The sequence below is a fragment of the Puntigrus tetrazona genome, chromosome 13 (genome assembly GCF_018831695.1).
Source record: "Puntigrus tetrazona isolate hp1 chromosome 13, ASM1883169v1, whole genome shotgun sequence".
In the NCBI taxonomy this organism is placed as follows: Eukaryota; Metazoa; Chordata; class Actinopteri; order Cypriniformes; family Cyprinidae; genus Puntigrus; species Puntigrus tetrazona.
Window position 1 is genome coordinate 6,451,644 of NC_056711.1, and position 20,152 is coordinate 6,471,795.

General features: G+C 37.0%; 1 protein-coding gene across 1 annotated transcript in view; it reads right to left on the reverse strand.

Annotated features, from left to right (window-relative positions):
* Nucleotides 1–1,887: 1,887 nt before the first annotated feature.
* Nucleotides 1,888–20,152, reverse strand: part of lrpprc (leucine-rich pentatricopeptide repeat containing) — a 46,043-nt gene continuing 27,778 nt past the window's right edge. Inside the window, 15 exon segments of the mRNA XM_043254848.1 lie at nt 1,888–2,405; nt 4,075–4,217; nt 5,310–5,394; nt 5,500–5,574; nt 7,387–7,502; nt 8,112–8,242; nt 9,889–10,090; nt 10,200–10,288; nt 11,661–11,787; nt 12,132–12,288; nt 12,459–12,601; nt 12,695–12,785; nt 12,872–12,940; nt 17,728–17,834; nt 19,027–19,151. Coding sequence (XP_043110783.1) covers nt 2,334–2,405; nt 4,075–4,217; nt 5,310–5,394; nt 5,500–5,574; nt 7,387–7,502; nt 8,112–8,242; nt 9,889–10,090; nt 10,200–10,288; nt 11,661–11,787; nt 12,132–12,288; nt 12,459–12,601; nt 12,695–12,785; nt 12,872–12,940; nt 17,728–17,834; nt 19,027–19,151 — 1,732 coding nt within the window. The 3' untranslated portion in view covers nt 1,888–2,333.

Here is a 20,152-nt window from a genome sequence, read left to right on the forward strand (position 1 = left end):
ATGTACTTGAGTTGCATTGAGCATTGAGCAATCAAATAAACAACACAGGGTCAATGTCAGAGGAACACATTTATTCTGGAAATATTCCAGTCTTACACAACAGATGGCTCTTTTAAAAAAAAGATGCGTGTTATTTTGGGCCAACTGTTTCTGGTTAATGAGGATTAAATATAAGACTATTCGTGTTTCGGTCCCATGACCTACCCATATTTATGTTTAGAAGTCAATATCTGCCACAAAAGAAAAAAAAATGCATTGGTAAATCAAGAAACAACACAAAAAAGTGATGAGCTCAGTTAAAAGAATGACGTGTTACATCATAATCAGGATGCTACATCATGAAATGAAATGCCATAGTTATAAGAGGAAAGTCTAAGAAAAACAGGAATGAGAAAAGTCACAACAACGACATAGTAAGTCGTAATTATGGCAAGGTATCAAAATTACGAGACTGATTGATTATGACAAGTTGAAATGGAAAAAGCCATGACAAAACTTTTAATTATGTCGCAATTACAGTAAAAGATGAAGGAAAAAAGGCAAGAATGACAAATGTCACAATGATATAAGTCATAATTATGAAGAACTATCAAAATTACGAAAGCGCTGATTAACAAGTCGCGACAGTCGAAATTATGAGATAAAAAGTCATAATTATGATAAAAAGTCTAAGAAAAAAAAATAAAAATGACAAGTCACAATAATGACACACTAAGTCATAATCACGATATGAGTGATTAAATCAATAAAAATCCTGACATTATTCAAAATTATGAGATAAGAAGTGAAAATGATAGTCTCACACAACGCTAAGACTGCAGTATAAGTTTCTGCAAAGACAAACACGGCGGATCCATTTGAAGAAGCGTATTTCAATCTGTTTTGATATCATCATTTATATATCACTTTAAAATGTAATGATGCCAGTGAGCTTGCTAAGAGCTCTTGAAAGATAATGTCATCCCTCTACGGCATCTCGTCTGCTTTTACTGTGCCGTCTGCATTTAGCTCGCACAAATCCTCTCAGAAGCTTCCTGACAGGAGAACGCCGCCATCCACCTCCCTTTGAGACAGGAGCACGAGCCGCACCGGCAATGCCGCGTAACCTTCGTAGAATAATGCACGCCGTTAATAAATGGTTAAATCGGCGCAGCTCTTTTGAACTTTCTATTTTTAAAGCGCGCCGGTTTCCTTTTTTAACGCAGTACTGTGGGTGAGGGTGCTCAGGGGTCAGAGCCATGCTGGCTGCTCCGAGGTCTTTGTGGACTTCAGCTGACCGCCACTGGGTGCCAGCAACGCTCTGCTCCTTCACAGCACGCTTTCGTTCGGTTTGGGCAGATTATAGCCCCGCTTTGATAAATATCCGTAAAAAGCTTCCCTTTGTTGCCGTCCAAACGTTATTTAAATGCACGCAAGATTGTACCGCTTAAGAGAGTGTGTCAATATGACTACATCGAGCATTTTTGAAAAGTTTCGTGTCATTTGTGATTTAAAGATAGATAATGTACGTTTTTGCAGTTGTGATAAAGTGCCCCTGTTATGGATTTTTTTTTTTTTAAATGACCTTTCATGCAGTGTGTAACACAGCTCTGAGTAAACGCAAACATCCCGAAAAGTCTTAAAGGCGCACCGTTATCGTCTCTCAAAAGAAAGAGGCGACTCGCTGAAACGAGTCGTTTTTTTAAAACGATTCCAAAACCGTTTCGTGCCGAGGTCAAAATGCGTATTATAAGGAGCTGCAAGTTTTTTGACCTTGCATGCATGTCGGCCTGTTGTTTGGGACTCCCAAAGCCATAATATGAACTTTTCATAACCCATAATAGGGGCAGTTTAAATCCAGGGAAGAAGAGGAGAAAAAAAAAAAATCAAGATGCATGACAGCTTTCACACGATGAATCCAACGAGATGTTTATTATATAGTATGCATTACTACATAACCAAGCATAAATTGACCGTATGATCATATCGGGAATATCCCCCCATGTGTATTATTGCGCCTTCTGTGAACATACTTGCATTTTCAGAAGTCATAATGTGCGTTTTCATACAACGTCACTCACGTGACAATCACCTCGGGAAAGAAAATGTCCAAAATAAATTATAAAAAAAAGCCACTAAAGTTTTGGGTTTACATTTATTTGTATATATGTACACTTTAACCATATCATGACAGCATTATGAAGGGCAAAAAAAAACAAAAAATAATCACATCACTATGAAGAGAGAGAGAGAGAGAGAGAGAGAGAGAGAGAGAGAGAGAGAGAGAGTCGCAGTATAACACAAGCTGTGCACATCTTTTGAATGTATATATATATAAAAAGCTGAGGTTGTTTTTAATTGTCGACCGACTCGTTGATCTCAGTTTGCTGGTTCTTCAGTTTCTTCGCGTAGAAATGAAAAGACTCCTGCGGCACAAAAAACAACAACAAACAAACAAATCATTTTTCGATATTTTTAAATCAGTGAAAGGCTAAACCAGACAAAATTCTCCAATATAATTGCACTCCGAGTACGTGCCGAGCTGTTTTTTTTTTTACAGCTTGTGTTGCGTGTAGTTGTGAGTTTTCCCGCCCTCTGGGGCAAACTAATAACAACCACGCGGTCCAAACAAACCCTACGCTCTCGTTTCATCTTATAAACCGTATTAATTCGCAAATAACACATTTACTCGCTCCCCCTCCCGTAATTAAGCACGGGCGCCTGTAAACAGCACCGGCTCTCTATTTTTGGAAGGTGAGTGCTTTTAGAAGATTACCATTTCCCCAACAATGTATATTCCCTTATTAATGGGGTAATTAAAGTCGATAAATAACGGCTGCCGTGTAGGAGAAACGAGGCCAGATGTGAACGGGAGCTCAAATCTCTCCTTATCGCCTCTCTCCGGAGACTCTTTGTACTGTGGTATTAGCGGCAGCCGTGGGAGCGGAGCAAGAAGCGGAGTTGAACGGAGCGGGATGGAGTGCTACCTGAGATTGCTTTGTGAAAACTTAAAAGGTGCACTGAGCTCTCGGCGGCGCGCGAGGGGGGAGGGGTTTGTGGAGGGCTGGCAGGCCGCGCCAACCCTGGTGAAAAACACCAGAGAGTAAATAATACACGAGAGCTCGAGGTGGACTCTCAAGGTAGCGTACGAGTCCGGGTGTTTTCAGGTGAGCAGTGCGACACGAATCTGGACTCTAATCGGCCAGTGCTCGGCTTCAGAAACGGTCATTAAATAAAGCAGCTTGACGTCCAATCACTCGTTCGTCAAAGAAGTAATGCGTAGGGGTTGCTAGTAGTAGGTTGCTCGTGACTTGAAGGGGCGAAAGGTATACAGGTGTGTTTTGATGTTGTCAAAAAAGTCATAAGTGCGTTAATTCATTAAATGACAGTAAAAACGTACTATTGTAACACATTAGTAAAATGCAATATAAAAGTAACATTAATAGACGGTTTAAAAGTACAGCATTTATATTAAACTTGGTAACATTATACGTGTCTTTACTGTCGCTTTTGTTCAATTTAATGCATCCTTGCTGAATAAAAGTATTCATTTAAAACATATATTAATAATTACTGATGCCAAACATTTGTAAGAAGGGCAATATAAAACAACATGCACTATATTTTTGAGGAATTTTGTTCATAACATTTCCTTTTACACTTACAACTATGAAAGGTTTGAGACATGTATTCAGTACATTCTGGATTATATACAGCGTTCATGTTCTAGTTATGCCTTTAGTCAGTTCAAACGGTCCTGAACTGAATTGATTTAAAAAAAAAAAAATTCTTTTGAAAAATAATTGATTAAAAAATTTGCATGCATTATCACTTCAACAAGCATTCAACAAAGTCTGCGAGGCAATTTTAAACAAACGTATATCAGTTAATACTGTGCTTTATTACATTGTAATATTATATATTTATGTTAACATTTATATTTTTATTATCATATACACGATGCTGTGAAAAATAATTTTTTTTTTTGCTATTTTTCATTAGGCTGTTAGTTGTTTCAATAAACATATTCATCATTATAAAAAATAAAATAAAAATTGCCCTAAAATTAAAAAGTTAATGAATGCTGCTCATTACCGGAGGCTCTTCGAAGGGAGGGGTTTCTCCAGCTTCCTTGTATATTAGTGCCAGTCTCTTGAGAGTCAACTCATCAGCCTTCACCCCCTCAGACTGCATGCGCTCATACAGAGCCTTCGCTGAACTGAAGTCCTTCTCTAAACCTGTTGAGAGTGAGGGAGAAAAACATGCAGTATTCCATTCTGCACATATCAGGTCTCATCAAATAATAATGCTGTAGAGGTCTCTAAGTACTGAAACGTGTTAAAGTTCTCACGGTACGCTGGCTAAAGTTGCCTCTCATTAGGAAACATGTGTTTGTATTAGCAAACGTGCCTCCTGCGAGTCACTCAATGCGTTCTGCTTCTTGCATTTTTAATTGACAGACTATTAGCTGACTTTTGCTACGTGCCTGAACAGTGGGTGACTTGAACAGGCCAACCAGATGAATGGAGTCTTAATGCCAGCGTTCAGTAGATGAATCATGCAGCTTTTAACACCGATCATGCTATAATGAAACGCATTAAAACTATTCAAAAGCAGAACATGTGCCGAGTAACACAATAGCACTAATTGTTTCTGACTTTCATATTGTATATACACACATACAAACACACACAGAGAACTGTTTAAAGATTGTAATTGTAAAAAGTAATTTATTCCTGATGTGGCAAAGCTGAATTTTCGGCATCATTACTCGCATGATCCTTGAGAAATAATTTCATCAAGAAGTATTTCTTAGCATTATCAATGTTGAAAGCAATGTTTTATATTATTGCGAAAATCAATTCTTTCCAGGATTGTCTGATTAAAAGAAAGTTCAAAAGAACGGGATTTATTTGAAATTCTTACAAATGTCACTTTTAATAGAATTAATACATCAATGCTCAAAAAAATATGATATATTTAGGAAAATAATATTTTACTGAGTGGATCAAAATTGCTAAGTTTTTTCTTTTATGGCAAAAATCCTTAGGATATTGAATAGAGATCAGGTTCCATTACGATATTTTGTACATTTCTTCAACTTCAAAAGGCGATTTTCTCAAAATACGAGTGTGCAAAAAAAAAAAAAAAAAAATTTTCAAATAGATTTATCTTGGCCTTGTTATCATCCTAACAAGCCACGCATCGATGAAAAGCTTATTTATTCAGCTTTCAGATCTCAAAAACGTACACTTAAAGACTGCCTTTGCGATCCAGAGTGACAAATGTCGGTGTATATCTATCAGCGTCGGTGCAAACAGCGGCCTTACCATAGCATTTCACCAAATGTATGTAGATATTCTCCTTCTCTGTGAAGTCAGGGATCATCTCAGACAGAGCTAGGATTTTAGCAGCCTGCACAGCAAAAGAAAACAGATTGTCTTTATTCACGCGCATTCATGTGCATCGCGTGTAAACGTTCAGATGTAAAAGTTCAGAGCGTGAACCGGGCTGGTTTACCTGTCCCTGCTGCCGGGCCGCTCGGAACATGAACGTGAACAACGCGTTCTTCTGCTCGCTGATGGCCGCACAGCGCTAAAGCAATCAAAGAAGCACAAGAGACCGTAAGACTCTCGACGTAAACATTTACCGCGTGTGTTCACAAGCCTGGAGCAAAACATAACCCCTTGCTATAAAAACAATTACTTGTATTTCCTGTATCCAGCCAGCAGACGGTTAAAAGAAGGCAAAGGGGAGAGTATGAAGGTGTGTGTAACAGCAGGATGGAAGCGTGTGTTTTTGAATGTATCCATCTTCCATTACATCCTTTAGCACTCAGTGCAGCGCTCTATAGTTGAGGGTTAATTATACAGCTAATAAGGGAGTCAGGCAAATAACCACTTATTTCTTTATGAAAATTAAAATGTACAGTGTCCGCCCAATTTAAAGTACAATTATCTACACTTAGCCGTATAAAGGCTTTGAATTGCATCGGCGTGCTCCTGAGCTTTCAAGCTCCGGTGTGCAATTTTCACACTCTTTAATCAGGACAATATAACAAGTTAAATGAAGGCACTGTGAATTCTGGAAGGGTAAACTGCGGCGTACAGAAACTGTAGGTCTTGAGAACATTCAACAACCTTAAGGAGCTTTGTCAGAAAGAAGATATTAGCAGGCGTGAAGAAATCAGGCTTTTGTATGAATGTCCTTCACATTTTAAAAGCAAGCATGGACTAAACTACTTCTTGCGCAAGTTACACTGACAGCACTTGTAGCACAATAGCAGTTTTTTTAATATATATTTTACAGTAAGATGCTTAAAATGCAGCTAAACAGGATCATGAGCTTTAAAAGCTACCAAACAGTATTGTGAAGCGTACTAAAAACTATTCAACATTTCAATGCTGCTTTCAATGTTTTTACATTTTTTGTTTAGTTTTCTCTTTATAAAAAAAAAATTATATAAATACACACACACACGTATATGTATATGTATATATATATATATATATATATATATATATATATATTTTTTTTTTTAATATATATATATATATATATATATATATATATATATATATTTATATATATATATATATATATATATATATATATATATATATATATATATATATATATATATATATATATATATATATATATATATAAATAAAAGTATGAATCTCTTCTGAAGGAAAACACCATCTTGTCTTGCGTGTGTTTTGAAAGCGCTGGACTGCCCTGTGCTTTCTCTGGGTTCAGCGCCAATGAGGTCACATTACAAGCCAGTCGTGAAAGCCGTGCGTCTCTCTTGCATCTGCTAATTTAAAACCTGAGGGGTCTGGGAGGCTTTTAACCGGCTGCTATATTAAAATGAACGGAGGCTGAGGTGGGCAGAGTGCCTTCACGACAATCAGAGCAATTTAAACTGCAGCCCAGCAGCTTCACTCCTGAGAGATACTCTCTGATGCGATTCACGACACCTACAACCAGACCAAACCCAATATGCTGATCTGAGACTCAGTAAAATCATCTTTTGATATTTAGCATTCTATCTCGGGGACGGCGAGCAGCAAAGCTTTCTGTTCTTTCGACATCTCAAAGGATTTTTCTCGCTCCTGGGTTTAGTGGTACCTTAATGCAGCCATTTTGTTCCTCAACTCGCTAAAGTGCTTTTTGAAAGAGGGAGAGGAAAGATCTTGCTTGAACAAGTGTATCTAAGCATGCAAAAATGACTGAATGATTAAAATATGAGACAGGGAGAGGTCAAAAAGAGCAGCAATCGCTTGAAATGGAATCGTAGTTAGTGACAGGGTCAGCTAGTTCCAATACCAACTCGAATTAGATTCAGCAATTTAGCAAGGTCACCGAGTCCTCATGCATATCTTGGTTTGTGAGAGACGGTACCTGCAGGAGGAACTTGGCCTCTTCTGTCCTGCCCGTGTCCAAGTAAATCAGGAAAAGGTCTGTAGCGGCTCTGTAGGAGGCAAAGTGATTGCAGAGCCTTTCCGCCATGGCACTCACTGGACGCAGAGAGAGATGTCAATCAATCACATGCTTCGACGGTGATTACTATGTTACAACACATCAGTGGGTGCTGTAAGGTTTCTCCAGTGCAGAAACTTACAAACAAGGGCTAGAAGTCCGTTCAGAAGTACTCACAGAACACAGCTGTGTATCAGTGGCTCTCAACATTTTGACTTAAAGAAGATCATTTAAGGACTCATTGACATCACTATTCTTGGTTTTTATATTTAAAAACTCATTGCAGTCTTCAAATCAAAAACATTATTATTTCACCACTCCCTTGACTTACATGAAACAATTTAGTTTGCAACACTCACGCTCTGCAATCAAATACATGGACAAAAACAGGTTGTTAAGTTCCATTTCATGACTACTTATACTTTTATTAAAATAATGAACCTTCTCATTGGCAATTTTTTTTATATATATATATATATATATATATATATATATATATATATATATATATATATATATATATATATAAACTGTATGTTCTTCAGAAACAACTGCTTTTGGTACAGCTTATTTATTTATTTATTTTTTTGGAGCGTTTCTGGTTGAGATCCACTAACACTGATGAAGAGGTGGTGTGTGGGTCTTACATTTGTCTAGGGCAGCATCGTTGTTGGCCTCTATGACTTTGCGGTAGACATAATAAATACTGGATTTCTCACTCTCTGTGTTCTGGGTGTAAAAGGACTCCAACAGCTCCACCGCACTGTCAACGTCATCACTGCAGAGGGAGAAAAAAAAGAGTTCATGTTTGGTGTTTGTGAGTTAACTAAACCTAACTAACTTTGTTAGGGATCTAACAAAAATAAGACGTGCCTTTGAAATTCTAGGTTATGAATTTTATCCATGTGTTCCCTTGCAGTACCTTTAAAACGAGGCATTAAAGAGTATAAATAAAGAAAGGCAGTGTGGGGGGGTGGGGGGTGGGAAGCCGTGTGAAAATTTCCAGTCCATTTTTGCATCTCTTCCATCTCCGACCTTCATTTACAGAACAGTAAGTGCATAAAACTTTCATTAGCTACATTAATATTCCCCGACCGCAGATTGTCATTCCTCGCCATTCCCAAAGCCTTAAGACAGTGTAGGACAGCGGAAGAGCAAAGCGCTCCTCACGGCTGATTGGGCGACTTCCCGTTTGCACTGCTTCGTCCTGTCGGGGGTGAACTCTGACCCCCGGGGGGACCTAAGCAACAGTGACACGTGCGGCTGTGTGCGGCTGAGCCAAACTGACTGGTTAAGAGGCGAGATGGGGCTCCGGAAACCAGGCACCACATTAGTGCCGGCCCATTGTGAATTATTCAGACTAGTCACAGCCATCACAGCAGATTTGAGCCTTTAATAATAATGGGTGGAGAGGGGTGAAGGGGATGGAGGAAAGGTAAGATGAAAGAACAGAAGATGAAATTGAGGTGTGAGAAAAGGCCACATGAGCAGACGGTCCTTTGTAGCATCAACAAACCTTCGATGACATCAATTATTAGTTAAGGTCAAAACGCAGAGAGGGCACATTTCGTGTTATTTACAGAAACAAGGGTGCTTCATTGTTCTTTTCATGAATTTGTTTTCACAAAAATACCCAAGAAAAAAGTTTGTGCGGGTGGAATCTAATCTCACCCTCCAGACTGTCTGCTCGTGCTCCCTTTGTTAGAAACACTGAGCATGTGGCTCCGAGTTTCTGAGATAACAATGCATCTATAATCAAGTCTTTGTCATAGTCAATCACAGTCTTAACCTCGGTGTCATCTGCTTCCCTCCAGCTGCCAGGTATGTGGTGCCAATTTCAGCTGCATTTCATTTAACTGTGCATCCACTTTAAACATCTGAAGGACTGCTCATCTCAAGTACTGCGAGCGGCTCTAGTAGCAGAGCGTTGAGTCTTGCCGCTACAAACTAGGTTTCGGAGCATTGCATTGATGCCATAATGTTAGGGTGTTATGGGTAATTTCTGGTAGTTGTGTCTATTGATATTCTGGTCCTTACATGATTCATGCCCCAATATATGTTGTTCCTAAGCCTTTTTTCCTAAACTGACTTTTTCCAATTGTTCATAAGATTACAAGACTAAAAAAGTTTTTTTTTTAATTCAAGAAATGAATACTACAAAAATGTATAATAATGTTGTCCTTTTGAATTTTCTATTCAACAAAGTACCTCATAGAGAACCGGTTTGTGCACAAACATTAAAGAGCATAACTATTTTCAACATTGATGATAAAAGATATTTCTTAAGTACCAAATCTGCATACGGCATTAATGAAAGCTAAAAATTTAACTTCGCCATCGGATGAATTACAATTTACAAAATATTCAAAAGGAAATGTTAGTTTGAAATGTAATGTTTCACAGTATTACTTACAACTTACTTACTTTTTAATATGAGAGAGAGCGGTATTATTGACAAATAACATTTTGGACAGGTTGAATAAGCCAACAGTCTTCATCAAGGCCTCCACTTCCAGGATGCCTTGTGTGTTCCCTTCACTTGCGAGACCCTGGACCAGTCGAGTGAGGGCCAGCTGAGTGGGCAGCTGGTCAGCTTGTAACATGCCCTTTAAAGTCTCTATGGCGTCTGTGACAGAGATCAGGGTCTGGTTCAATAAAACAAAGCCTTGGAAGAAACTATTGCTTTCCTCAGTATTCTACAGTAACTGAGAGAACAGATCAACTTTTGTACTCACCTTTCATCTGGCATCTCTTCACCTGAGAGATGATGAAAAGGTTGATGGCAGTGTCACTAAATCTGAATTTAGGAATATGTTCGTTGGCACTGAAAAGGCAAAAGGAATGTGGGTATTGGTTAAACACATCTGTAGTTTGTGTTGTGGGATCAGCTGTATTTATGAATAATACATGATGCGTGTGTTGATGCGGAGAGCCTTTTTTGACCGCTCGTCTTATAATTGTGCGCATACATGTGTGAGAGACTGAACAAATCCATCAAATCTGGATCCACTCTCCACGTCCATTTTCCCCTCATTCGTCACTTAAACCTCAATCAAAGTCGTCTTTTTTTTATTACCCTCACTGGCCAGATTAATCCGGCCGCCCAATTGAGCATCAGCCGTAGCGCCTTATCTCAACGGCGACCGGCCAACAGCCTGCTCACACGGCAGATTGGCCCAGAGACAGAGTCAGAGTTACTCTTATCAATCCCAAGAAAATCCTTGTGTCCTTCTCCTTACTCTCGTCTAGCCCTTTAAGTGCTGGACAATCCCATCCCTCGCTTCGCTCTTCCATTCCCAATCCCCTTAATCTGTCCTTAAAGCACCCCGCTGGCCAAGACCAACGTCCTGCCAAACATCTGCATGAAGTCCACCACACACACACACACAATTTATATGCAATAAACATACTGAGGATAGTACTGTTGTTTTCTGCTTGTGTTTTTATCAATATGGTACAAGATAATCCTATTTAAATCAATATGATAAACAATGTAAATTCAAAGTAACCTGAAAGTAATCAAAAAGTAGTCTGAATATATTACCTAAAACGGATTATGTTCGAAATTAGAAAGTAATCCAGCAGAATATATAGAAAATATAAATAATATATACATGCAGCTTATATAAAAGTACCTTTGAAACAAAAAATATATATAGTGTAATACAAAGTGAGATGAATAGGGTCAGTTAACACCCACTGCAATGGCTATTGCTCGATAGCCTGGTATACAGACATTTCTGAATGCTTCCTGAAAGCATGCACATGATTATAGTGGCCATGGCTTTCTTTCATAAGGATATATCATCAGTCATATAATACGAGCTAGTGAAACATATGAGCTTTATATATAGAGCAAAGATCAGCACAAACACAAAGATCTATTACTAATCGTCAAAGGACTGCCATTTTTGCATCTTGTCAAGCTCTTCTGAAAACTGAGAGATTATCTAGTACCTCTGAAAGGGCTTAAACCATAAGACATGCGTGTGTGTGTGTGTGTGTGTGTGTGTGTGTGTGTGTGTGTGTGTGTTCAGCTAGAGGGAGCTTATCAGCATTCATCCGTTTCAATTCAAAGAGATTTTCTGATGCTACAAAATCTGGTACAATGGCCATGACCTTAAAACCTGTAATTTAACAACCTGCAATACAAATGTAGACATATTAGTTAGTAAGACCCCCACAGAGAGACTCACATGTTCTTGACGGTCATAGCATCCTCAATGTTGCCTTTGGCTAGGAGGCCTTTGATGAGGCTATCATATGGATCAGGGCTGAAGACTATGCCCATTTTATCTGCACTCTTCAGGACGTCATAGGCCTCTGAGAACCAGAAACAAGAGGGGTAAACACTACATGAAATGTCTTGAGACCACTATAAATAATAATGCATATGACCATCCTGAAAATCTCTCTCTCTCATATATATATACATACATACATACATACATATATATATACACATATATACATACACACACACACACAAATATTTCACCTTTTACTTACATTTTATAAAAAAAAAACAACCGAAAACTACAAGTTACTTAGAGAAAGCTGAATGGTAGAAAGCCATTTCCTGGGAAATCTATCCTGGCTTATCAAAGATGATTTCATGATGTGTTCACTCGTGATTTGATTTTTGAAAAGTTAGATGGAAAACTAACCTTGAACTTTGTTCTTCTTGCAAAGAGACAGGATTTTAAGTCTGTAGTCATCAACTGTGGCCCCTTTAAGGGGTGAAGCAACTATACGAGAGGAAGTCTGAACCATTTCTTTCTCCAAAAACATCTCAGGCTCACTTTTATCCTCTTCAAACCACACCTACACAAAAAACACCCCCATCGATACATTGTAACACTTCTTTTAATTCTGGATATTTATTCAAGTTTAATAAATTCAAGGTTTTCACCTTCTACAGAGATTAATCAAAGAAACAGGACAATAATTTATTTGTGGTGGCCTTCAACAGACTTTGAGTGAGTTTCTTTTACCTCAGGCACCACGAAAGGCACCTCCTTGTTATTGTTTTTAAAGATATCAGCAAGCAAACGCAGGGTCCTCTCTCTTGGAGCCAAATTTTCCTCCTGCATTTTTATCCAAGTTGCCTCAGCCTTTTGCCAGTTATTAGTTTTCTCTGACAAGAAAAAAAAATAAAAATAAAATGTCAGAACAAATTCGTTACGCTCATCTACCGTTTGTAAAATTAGCTCCAACACATGAGACTTACTGCAGAGGCGTAACAAATAGTAGTACAAGTCATCTCTGTCACACTCAAACAACTTGAGAGTCATGTCCACCATGTTCTCGAGGGGCTCCATCTGGGAAAGGAGAGATTCAAACAGTGATCCACACACTGCTCTACAGCAAATCACTTTTATAGACAGAACTGCAGAGAAACACTGACCTGCTGGGCTGCAATGCATTTCTCTGCATACCACTGCAGACGGGTCGGGCGTGCTCTTAGACCAGAAGTCTACACGGGAAGAAAAAAAACAAAAAAAAAAAAAAAAACAATAAATTTTACTATACGCAATCTCAACAAATTAAATGAGTGCAAATTACAAACACTGCACTGATACTATCAGAGGACTCAGTGGGCATGAGCAATCACAAAAAAGTGCCCATCAAATACAAAGTATAAAATTCGCTAACTGGTCAAGTTAAGATCAGTTAATATCAAAATCAAACAAAAATCTAAACAAAACAAAAAAAAAAGCGAAAAAAAAAAAAATACCAAAGCATAATTAAATAAAAGAAACAATTTTGGTAGTGGTACAGACAGAATATCCTGTAGATCTAGTTGTACAATGAGATTATTTCCCATATAAGCAATGAATCATAATGCTGTTTTCCAGAAACAGTAAATGAGGATTAACACACACACTGTTGTACACTGTTCACTGTACAAATCATATTTTTTTTTAATCACCCAACACCTAAACCTACCGCCATTTCTTGAATTTCATAAAACACTGTTTAGTACATTTTTAGGCCTTTAGTTTTACAGGGTACACAGGAAGTTTCCTCAGAAACCATGTTTACGCTGTAGTACCCATGTCATTATACACATTTGTGTCCTTACAAATGCCATTACACAAACACACACACACACACAGAGATTTCTAAATTCACATTGTCTCTCCTCTTTGGAGGGTATTGCATCAGCTGCATCCAAACAGAATTACTCTGCTGCAAATCAGCCTCCAGGCCAAGTTCAAAATCACTCCAGCCTTCCTCAAGCCTAATCTGCTTAGCAAATAAGACCAAAATTGAACCGCTACACAGTCCTAGTCTTTTTTTTGTTGTTGCTATAAACGTAGGAGCAGCCCCTGGGCCTGATGCATAAAGCCCTGTGGGGCAAATCTTCCCTTAAGTAAATCCAGGATGATGAGCACCCCCACTCCTCCAATCTTCCTATATAGGAAAGCAAATCAACGAGCGCGCGCGCACACACACACACACACACACACACACACACACACACACACACACACACACACAAATTTGATCCCAACACACCACAGCCAATACCCAAAAAGAACATCTAGGTCAGATGATTAAGAGTCTGCAAAGAAAGTAGATGACTTTTTTTTTGTACACACAAACACTACACAATAAATTGATAAATTATTTCTCTATTATGATTTTAGCATTATATACTCAAATGCTAGAAAATATAAACAAATGATCTGCTCATTTGGTAATTTTCTGTCAATTGATCATTTTCTGTCCTGAAGTTAGAAGTTTCTATGAAGAAAAAAAGAAATGAAGTCCAGAAAATCTGTGTAGTATCCAATACTGTCACTTATAAAATTCTAGCAAAAAAAAAAAAAAAAAAAAACGCTTGACAACACTTAACTATTTTTCATACGATCCTAATTTTGTTAATGTTAGATAACAGTTAAAAAAAAAAGGAAAAACAAAACACGAGGTTTGAAAAAAATAAAATAAAACCAAAGTGTTCAGTTTTCATGGCCTTCACAAAGTTACAGTAAACAAAAACTCCCCGTTCGTTCAGACCTTTGAGTAAAAACACCCATCATCACGCTGAAGATGCCATCATTCTCTCAAACACAGGTCACACACTCTGAAACACTCACACACAATGTGACGGCCATTTTAATTACACCAAAACCTTAACCAGCATTTCACTTAATTACCACCATTATTAATAATCTGACAATTATAGACAGCACAATCACCTGACCAGCACTCCATCGCTGCACTTAAAGTTTCTATTAGAGAGTGGAGTAGAGCTCTGTGTCTGCTAATGCTACTTAGATATCAGTGTTTTTAATTATCCAGCTCTGGATGGAAGAGAGGATGTGTGGAAAATGCTCCAGGGAACGAGTGGGGCTTTTGACCTGTCAAGCACAAGGATGCTCGACAAGCCTCCATTAAACATCAACTTTTAGAGAGTTTATAGTGCAGGGAATTTAGAGGTATAAAACTATTGTAACTACCAGGTGTTGAAAGGTACGAGAGAGCTTCGTTTTCAGTGACTAACAGCAAGTCTAATCAAACACACCTCCCAATCAAGCAAATCAAGACTTAAAGGGTTAATGCACTCCAAAATATCACTTACCCCCATGTTGTTCTAAACCCACAAAAACTTTATTTGCCGCAATTTGAGATATTTTTAATAAATCAGGAGGCTTGTGTCCCATTGACTGCTAATGAATGACCTTCCAGGTGCAGAAAAGTATGAAACACATCGTCAGAATAGTCCACATGTTATGAAGTGTTGAGAATACCAAGAAAGCAGATGGGCTATTTTGATGATGTTGTAATTGTTTAGCAAAAATTTTCATTTTGGGGTGGAGTAACACTTTTAGGATAAATAGTAAGTAACAGCCAGTCACTTGGTTTAACAGTTGTATGAGGCTTGCCCAAAATTACTAAATAGAAACTGAAAAATATAGCTATATAAAAATAAACAAATAAATGAAAATACACAAACTCAAAAATTAATAAAATATATATATATATATATATATATATATATATATATATATATATATATATATATATATATATATATATATATATATATAAAAATACAGCTAATTCAAAATATTACTAAAAACTCTATTACTACTGTACATAATACCAAGATAGCACTTCCAAATAGCAGCTAATGAGTCACCTGGACAAGGCAATGGTTTCTTAACACTATAAATCAGTACAGTTAATAGCGCATGAGTCTACGTATTGGTTGAAAACAGCAGATATCTGCATGCATGAATGATTTTAAACTCATATGACACTGGAGGTTGTCCTAAGGTAGTATAAAAGCAGAAGTGGATTGGTAAGTTTTAGAAAAATCTAACAAATGCTTTAAGAGGGATTTTAACTTGCATCCCAAATTAACCTCTCAAATCAATGAAAGTCAAAGCTGCTTGAGATTGCAGTATCCTGAGGTGCCCATTGATAGCTTATCGGCTAAAGTACTGTCCCAGAGGAATTTTGTATGATCTGCTGTACATATGAAAAATGGAGCCAAATGGAATGCTCTAGATCTGCGGACACTGGATGTTTCCTTGGTTAAAAGCCTCTGACCGATGGATCTTTAATATCCAAGCTCGGGCTTATTTTTTATCCATACCGACAGCGATACAACAGAATTAGCAGAGATGAGTGTTTGTGCAGGACAGATGCAAAGAGACTGCAGCGGAAGGTTGTAAAAAATAAAACTGTAGAGAAAGGTGGTTGTGCAAAGAGGTTGTGCATGATAAACCGGCAAGAAGCAGCTTGACTGTAGCTGACATTTTGCTGTACTCCCACGTGGCAGCACTGGGGGAGTTGAGTGGTGTCGTATTAGAGCAGTTGGCTAATTGAACATCTAAATGGCTTTGTCAGAGCTGTTTCGCAGTGGAAGTGTAGACTCGTGAGATGCTGTCTTCTGAAAGAACAAGACAGAACACAGCCTAAAGATATCCCCGAAAGACCCATTCTGGACGAAGCGCTCAAAACACGTCAAGCGTCTCAAAATCAGTTACTTCCCGGACAGAGCGCTCGTTGAAGGGCCTGATGAGACAACAGAGGCACGCTCAGTCTCTCCAGACAATAAAAGATGTCTACACATGCATCGAAAATCCATCTGAAATGTGTCTGAAAACTTCACAGTACTGAGACGAGATGAGCAGTTGTGCTGCCGGTTCTACTTTAAGCAGATGCTCTTCTCATTCAATACAGATGGCCCTCTGGCCCGAGGATGGTGTGAGAGCACTATAGGTTGTATGGATTTAGTTTTTCAAAATGATTACTTTTTTTTACTTTTACTTTTTTCTGGTTGAAAATTAGTATTGCTAATATTGACAAATTTTGCAATAATATCTGTAATATTATGTAATACTAATATTCCAGATATTATTGCAAAATTTGCCAATTAACAAAATATATAATTAAAAAAATAAATGCATATGTATATACTTGCAACTAAACACATTAGGCACTGTAGATTTGACAATATCTAAACAGCTATTTTTGTGTCAATAATACTTAGATTTAATATTTGGTATTTCTCTATTAACATTTTTTCCTGAAAATATATGTACAGGCTATGTGTGAAAAATATATAAATTACAAAAAAAAAACAAGTTCACACTTTATATTAAAGTTTCAATTCTCACTAGTACCCCAAACCTATGACTTTTTATACCTCAAAAAACTAATTCTGAATTGCATTACACCAACTACACAAAATATTTTTCTTTTTAGCAACGTCATATAACCCCTTTAATATTAGGCATACTAGCAAACAACTATTTAATAGTGAGAATAGAGTATTAAAGCTTAATCTAATCTACACATTTAAAACTAGAAATCCAAAATTATAAACTAAATAAATCCATTCATAAATAAATATGTGGCACTCAGTTCTTTGCTGTTAACTTTTGTCATAATTTCAATGTTTCAAATTAAAATAGTTTTATCAAGCCAAAGCATTGTAAGGACATTTAAGAATAATAGCAATTGACTGAGTGCAATGATTCAATATAATGACAAACAATATCACAGTACTTCATTATTCCCAGTTAGCTTTGCTTCAAAAACAAGTGGTCTTTGTAGTCGTCGTTTTCTCCTTGACACTCGCACACGCTCACTCATCCTTTGAAAAATCATAGTACCTATTGTCTTGCTTGAATGGCATTAGTGTGGCTTTGGAGCCAATCTAATTTAAAAGTGGAAATATCAGTGTGGCAGTAATTAAAACTGTTAAATAGCTGTGTGGTTTGAACACAATAACAGCAGTCCCACCTCGATGATTTTGCGTGCCTCCTTGTAGCGGCCCGTTTGCAGGAACGCAAAGAAAAGGTCGTAGAGCATCATCATCTCGCCTCGCTCCCGACTTAAAAACTCCATGACTGTTAAATGCAAGAGACAGAGAAGGGAAGGTGAAGAAACAGGCACGTGTGATGTCTCTATTCTATTACCCTTAAACAGAGCAAATGTCTTTAATAAAATCCTGGGCTTTTTTAAAGGGGTCCTATGATGTGATCTCAAGTTTTCCTATTTAGTTCATAGATAAAATCCCTCACGTTGCAAAGACTAAAGTCTCAAAACCAAAGAGATATCCTTTATAAAAGCTGACTTACTAATGGTAAGTAGCAGGTTTTTCTAATAAGAAAGCTATTATACTATACGTAACATTTCTGTCACATGCTTGAGGTCTTTGGCCAATCACAATGCACTGGACATCTGGCCAATAAGAGCACACCTCACTTTTTTTTTTTTTTTTGAACAATGAGCTTTGTACAAATCCACAAGTTTCAGGAAGGCGAAGAATAATAATACAAAAGCAAAAATAATGTAGAGTATGTGAAAAATAATGTGTTTTTTAAACTGCATTAAATGGCATTGCACCAAAATCACAAAATAATAATCTTTTTTAGCAACATCATACGACCCCTTTAATCACTAGCGTACACAAAAAATAGAAAAAAACACGAATGAATGTCTTTCAAAAAATTCAAAAAATTTTTTTTAGATTTAATCTCTGGTTCATATAGTCACCAATAATATTTTTTACTTGATAGACGGTATTGCTCAAATGCGATCAGATTTAACAGATGCCTTGTGAAAATTGCCTCCATTGTCACTCAATGGCAAACAGATCCGGACTCTGTTTGCCACTTCAGAATAGTCCAGAGAAGCCACAGCAACACAAAGAGGCGCTGAACTCCTGCAGGTATATGTACGTTTACGTCTATCAATGGGTTTGCCGTGGCACATGCAGAGTGCTGGGTCATCGGGGCCGTAAAGTGGCCCTCCATCGTAGAGGTCTCACTGCCTTAACACTTCAAATCCACTCACCCCCAACACACAGCCCACTTAACCCCTCCACTAACCCTGACAAAGACAGAGACTATTGAAACCACCATCATCTAGGTAGTCCATCCTGCCCTTTAGTGGGTGGCACTCTTGAAAACACGGAACACACACTTTCTACATACGACCATCTCAACAGAAGGCAGATCGGGGCACACACACAAACTACTTGTGACTAACAAGTGACACACAGAATTGTAATTGATGTGCTGTGCGTATGTTACACACCTTTCTGTAATAGCTCGGCATCTCCTTTTTCCACCAGGACACAGATGAGGTCATGGATTTTGGGCATCTGGTTGTATTGTTTATGGACCTCCACAGTGGCATCAAATGCACCCTCATAGTTCCCACTGTAGAAAAACATGACATATTACACCAAAGCAACACTACACATTGTGCCAGTACCAAGTCTTCATGTTTTGAATATTGCTGAAGCTTTTATAGGGGTATTATCAGAGTACTGTGTACAAAACAGGATGAAATTTTCAAACTGTTGTTGTTGTTAAGTTTAAATTACTGTTTAAAACACCAAACTACCCATCAGAATTGAGATATTAAAAAGAAAGCAAACTTTAAAAAGAACCATGGGCATTTTTAAATGATATAAACATTTGAATAAATACACAAAACATCTTTTTTAAAAGAAATATACTATATTATACTTTAGCTTCTTTTTTCCTACAATAAACATTTAGGAAAGTAACAAAAACATTCAATGACAAAATATTATATAGGTGTAGATGAAAACAAAATATAGTTACATAGTTACATCGTCAATATATTTTAAAAAGCACAAATATTTAAAAAGAAACTTCACTAGTCACAAACTGCCCTAAATTGCCCTTTTAAAGATTTTAAATAAAATGAACGTTTAAATTCAACCAAAAAAAGAAGGAAATACATATAAAGTTTCATTTTTACAACTTCTTAAGCATAAACTTTTAAAAAGTAATGACATCTGTCACAAACTAGTTGTTCTTGCTGACAAGTTTTAGCTAATTTATTGCTGTTTAAATAAATAAATAATAATAATAATAATAATAATAATTAAATATTAAAAGAAAAGAAAACAGTACTGTTCAAAAACTACTTATTTCTGAATGTCAAACTGCAAGTACTTTAAACAATAAAATTACCTAATTGCAGGGTTGTTTTATATAAAAATTATTTATTTAGAAAAAAATAATAATAAATATATACAAATAAAAATGCATTAAATGTGTGTGTGTGTGTGTATATATATATATATATATATATATATATATATATATATATATATATATATATATATATATATATATATATATATATATACACATATACACACACACACACACACACACACATTTCT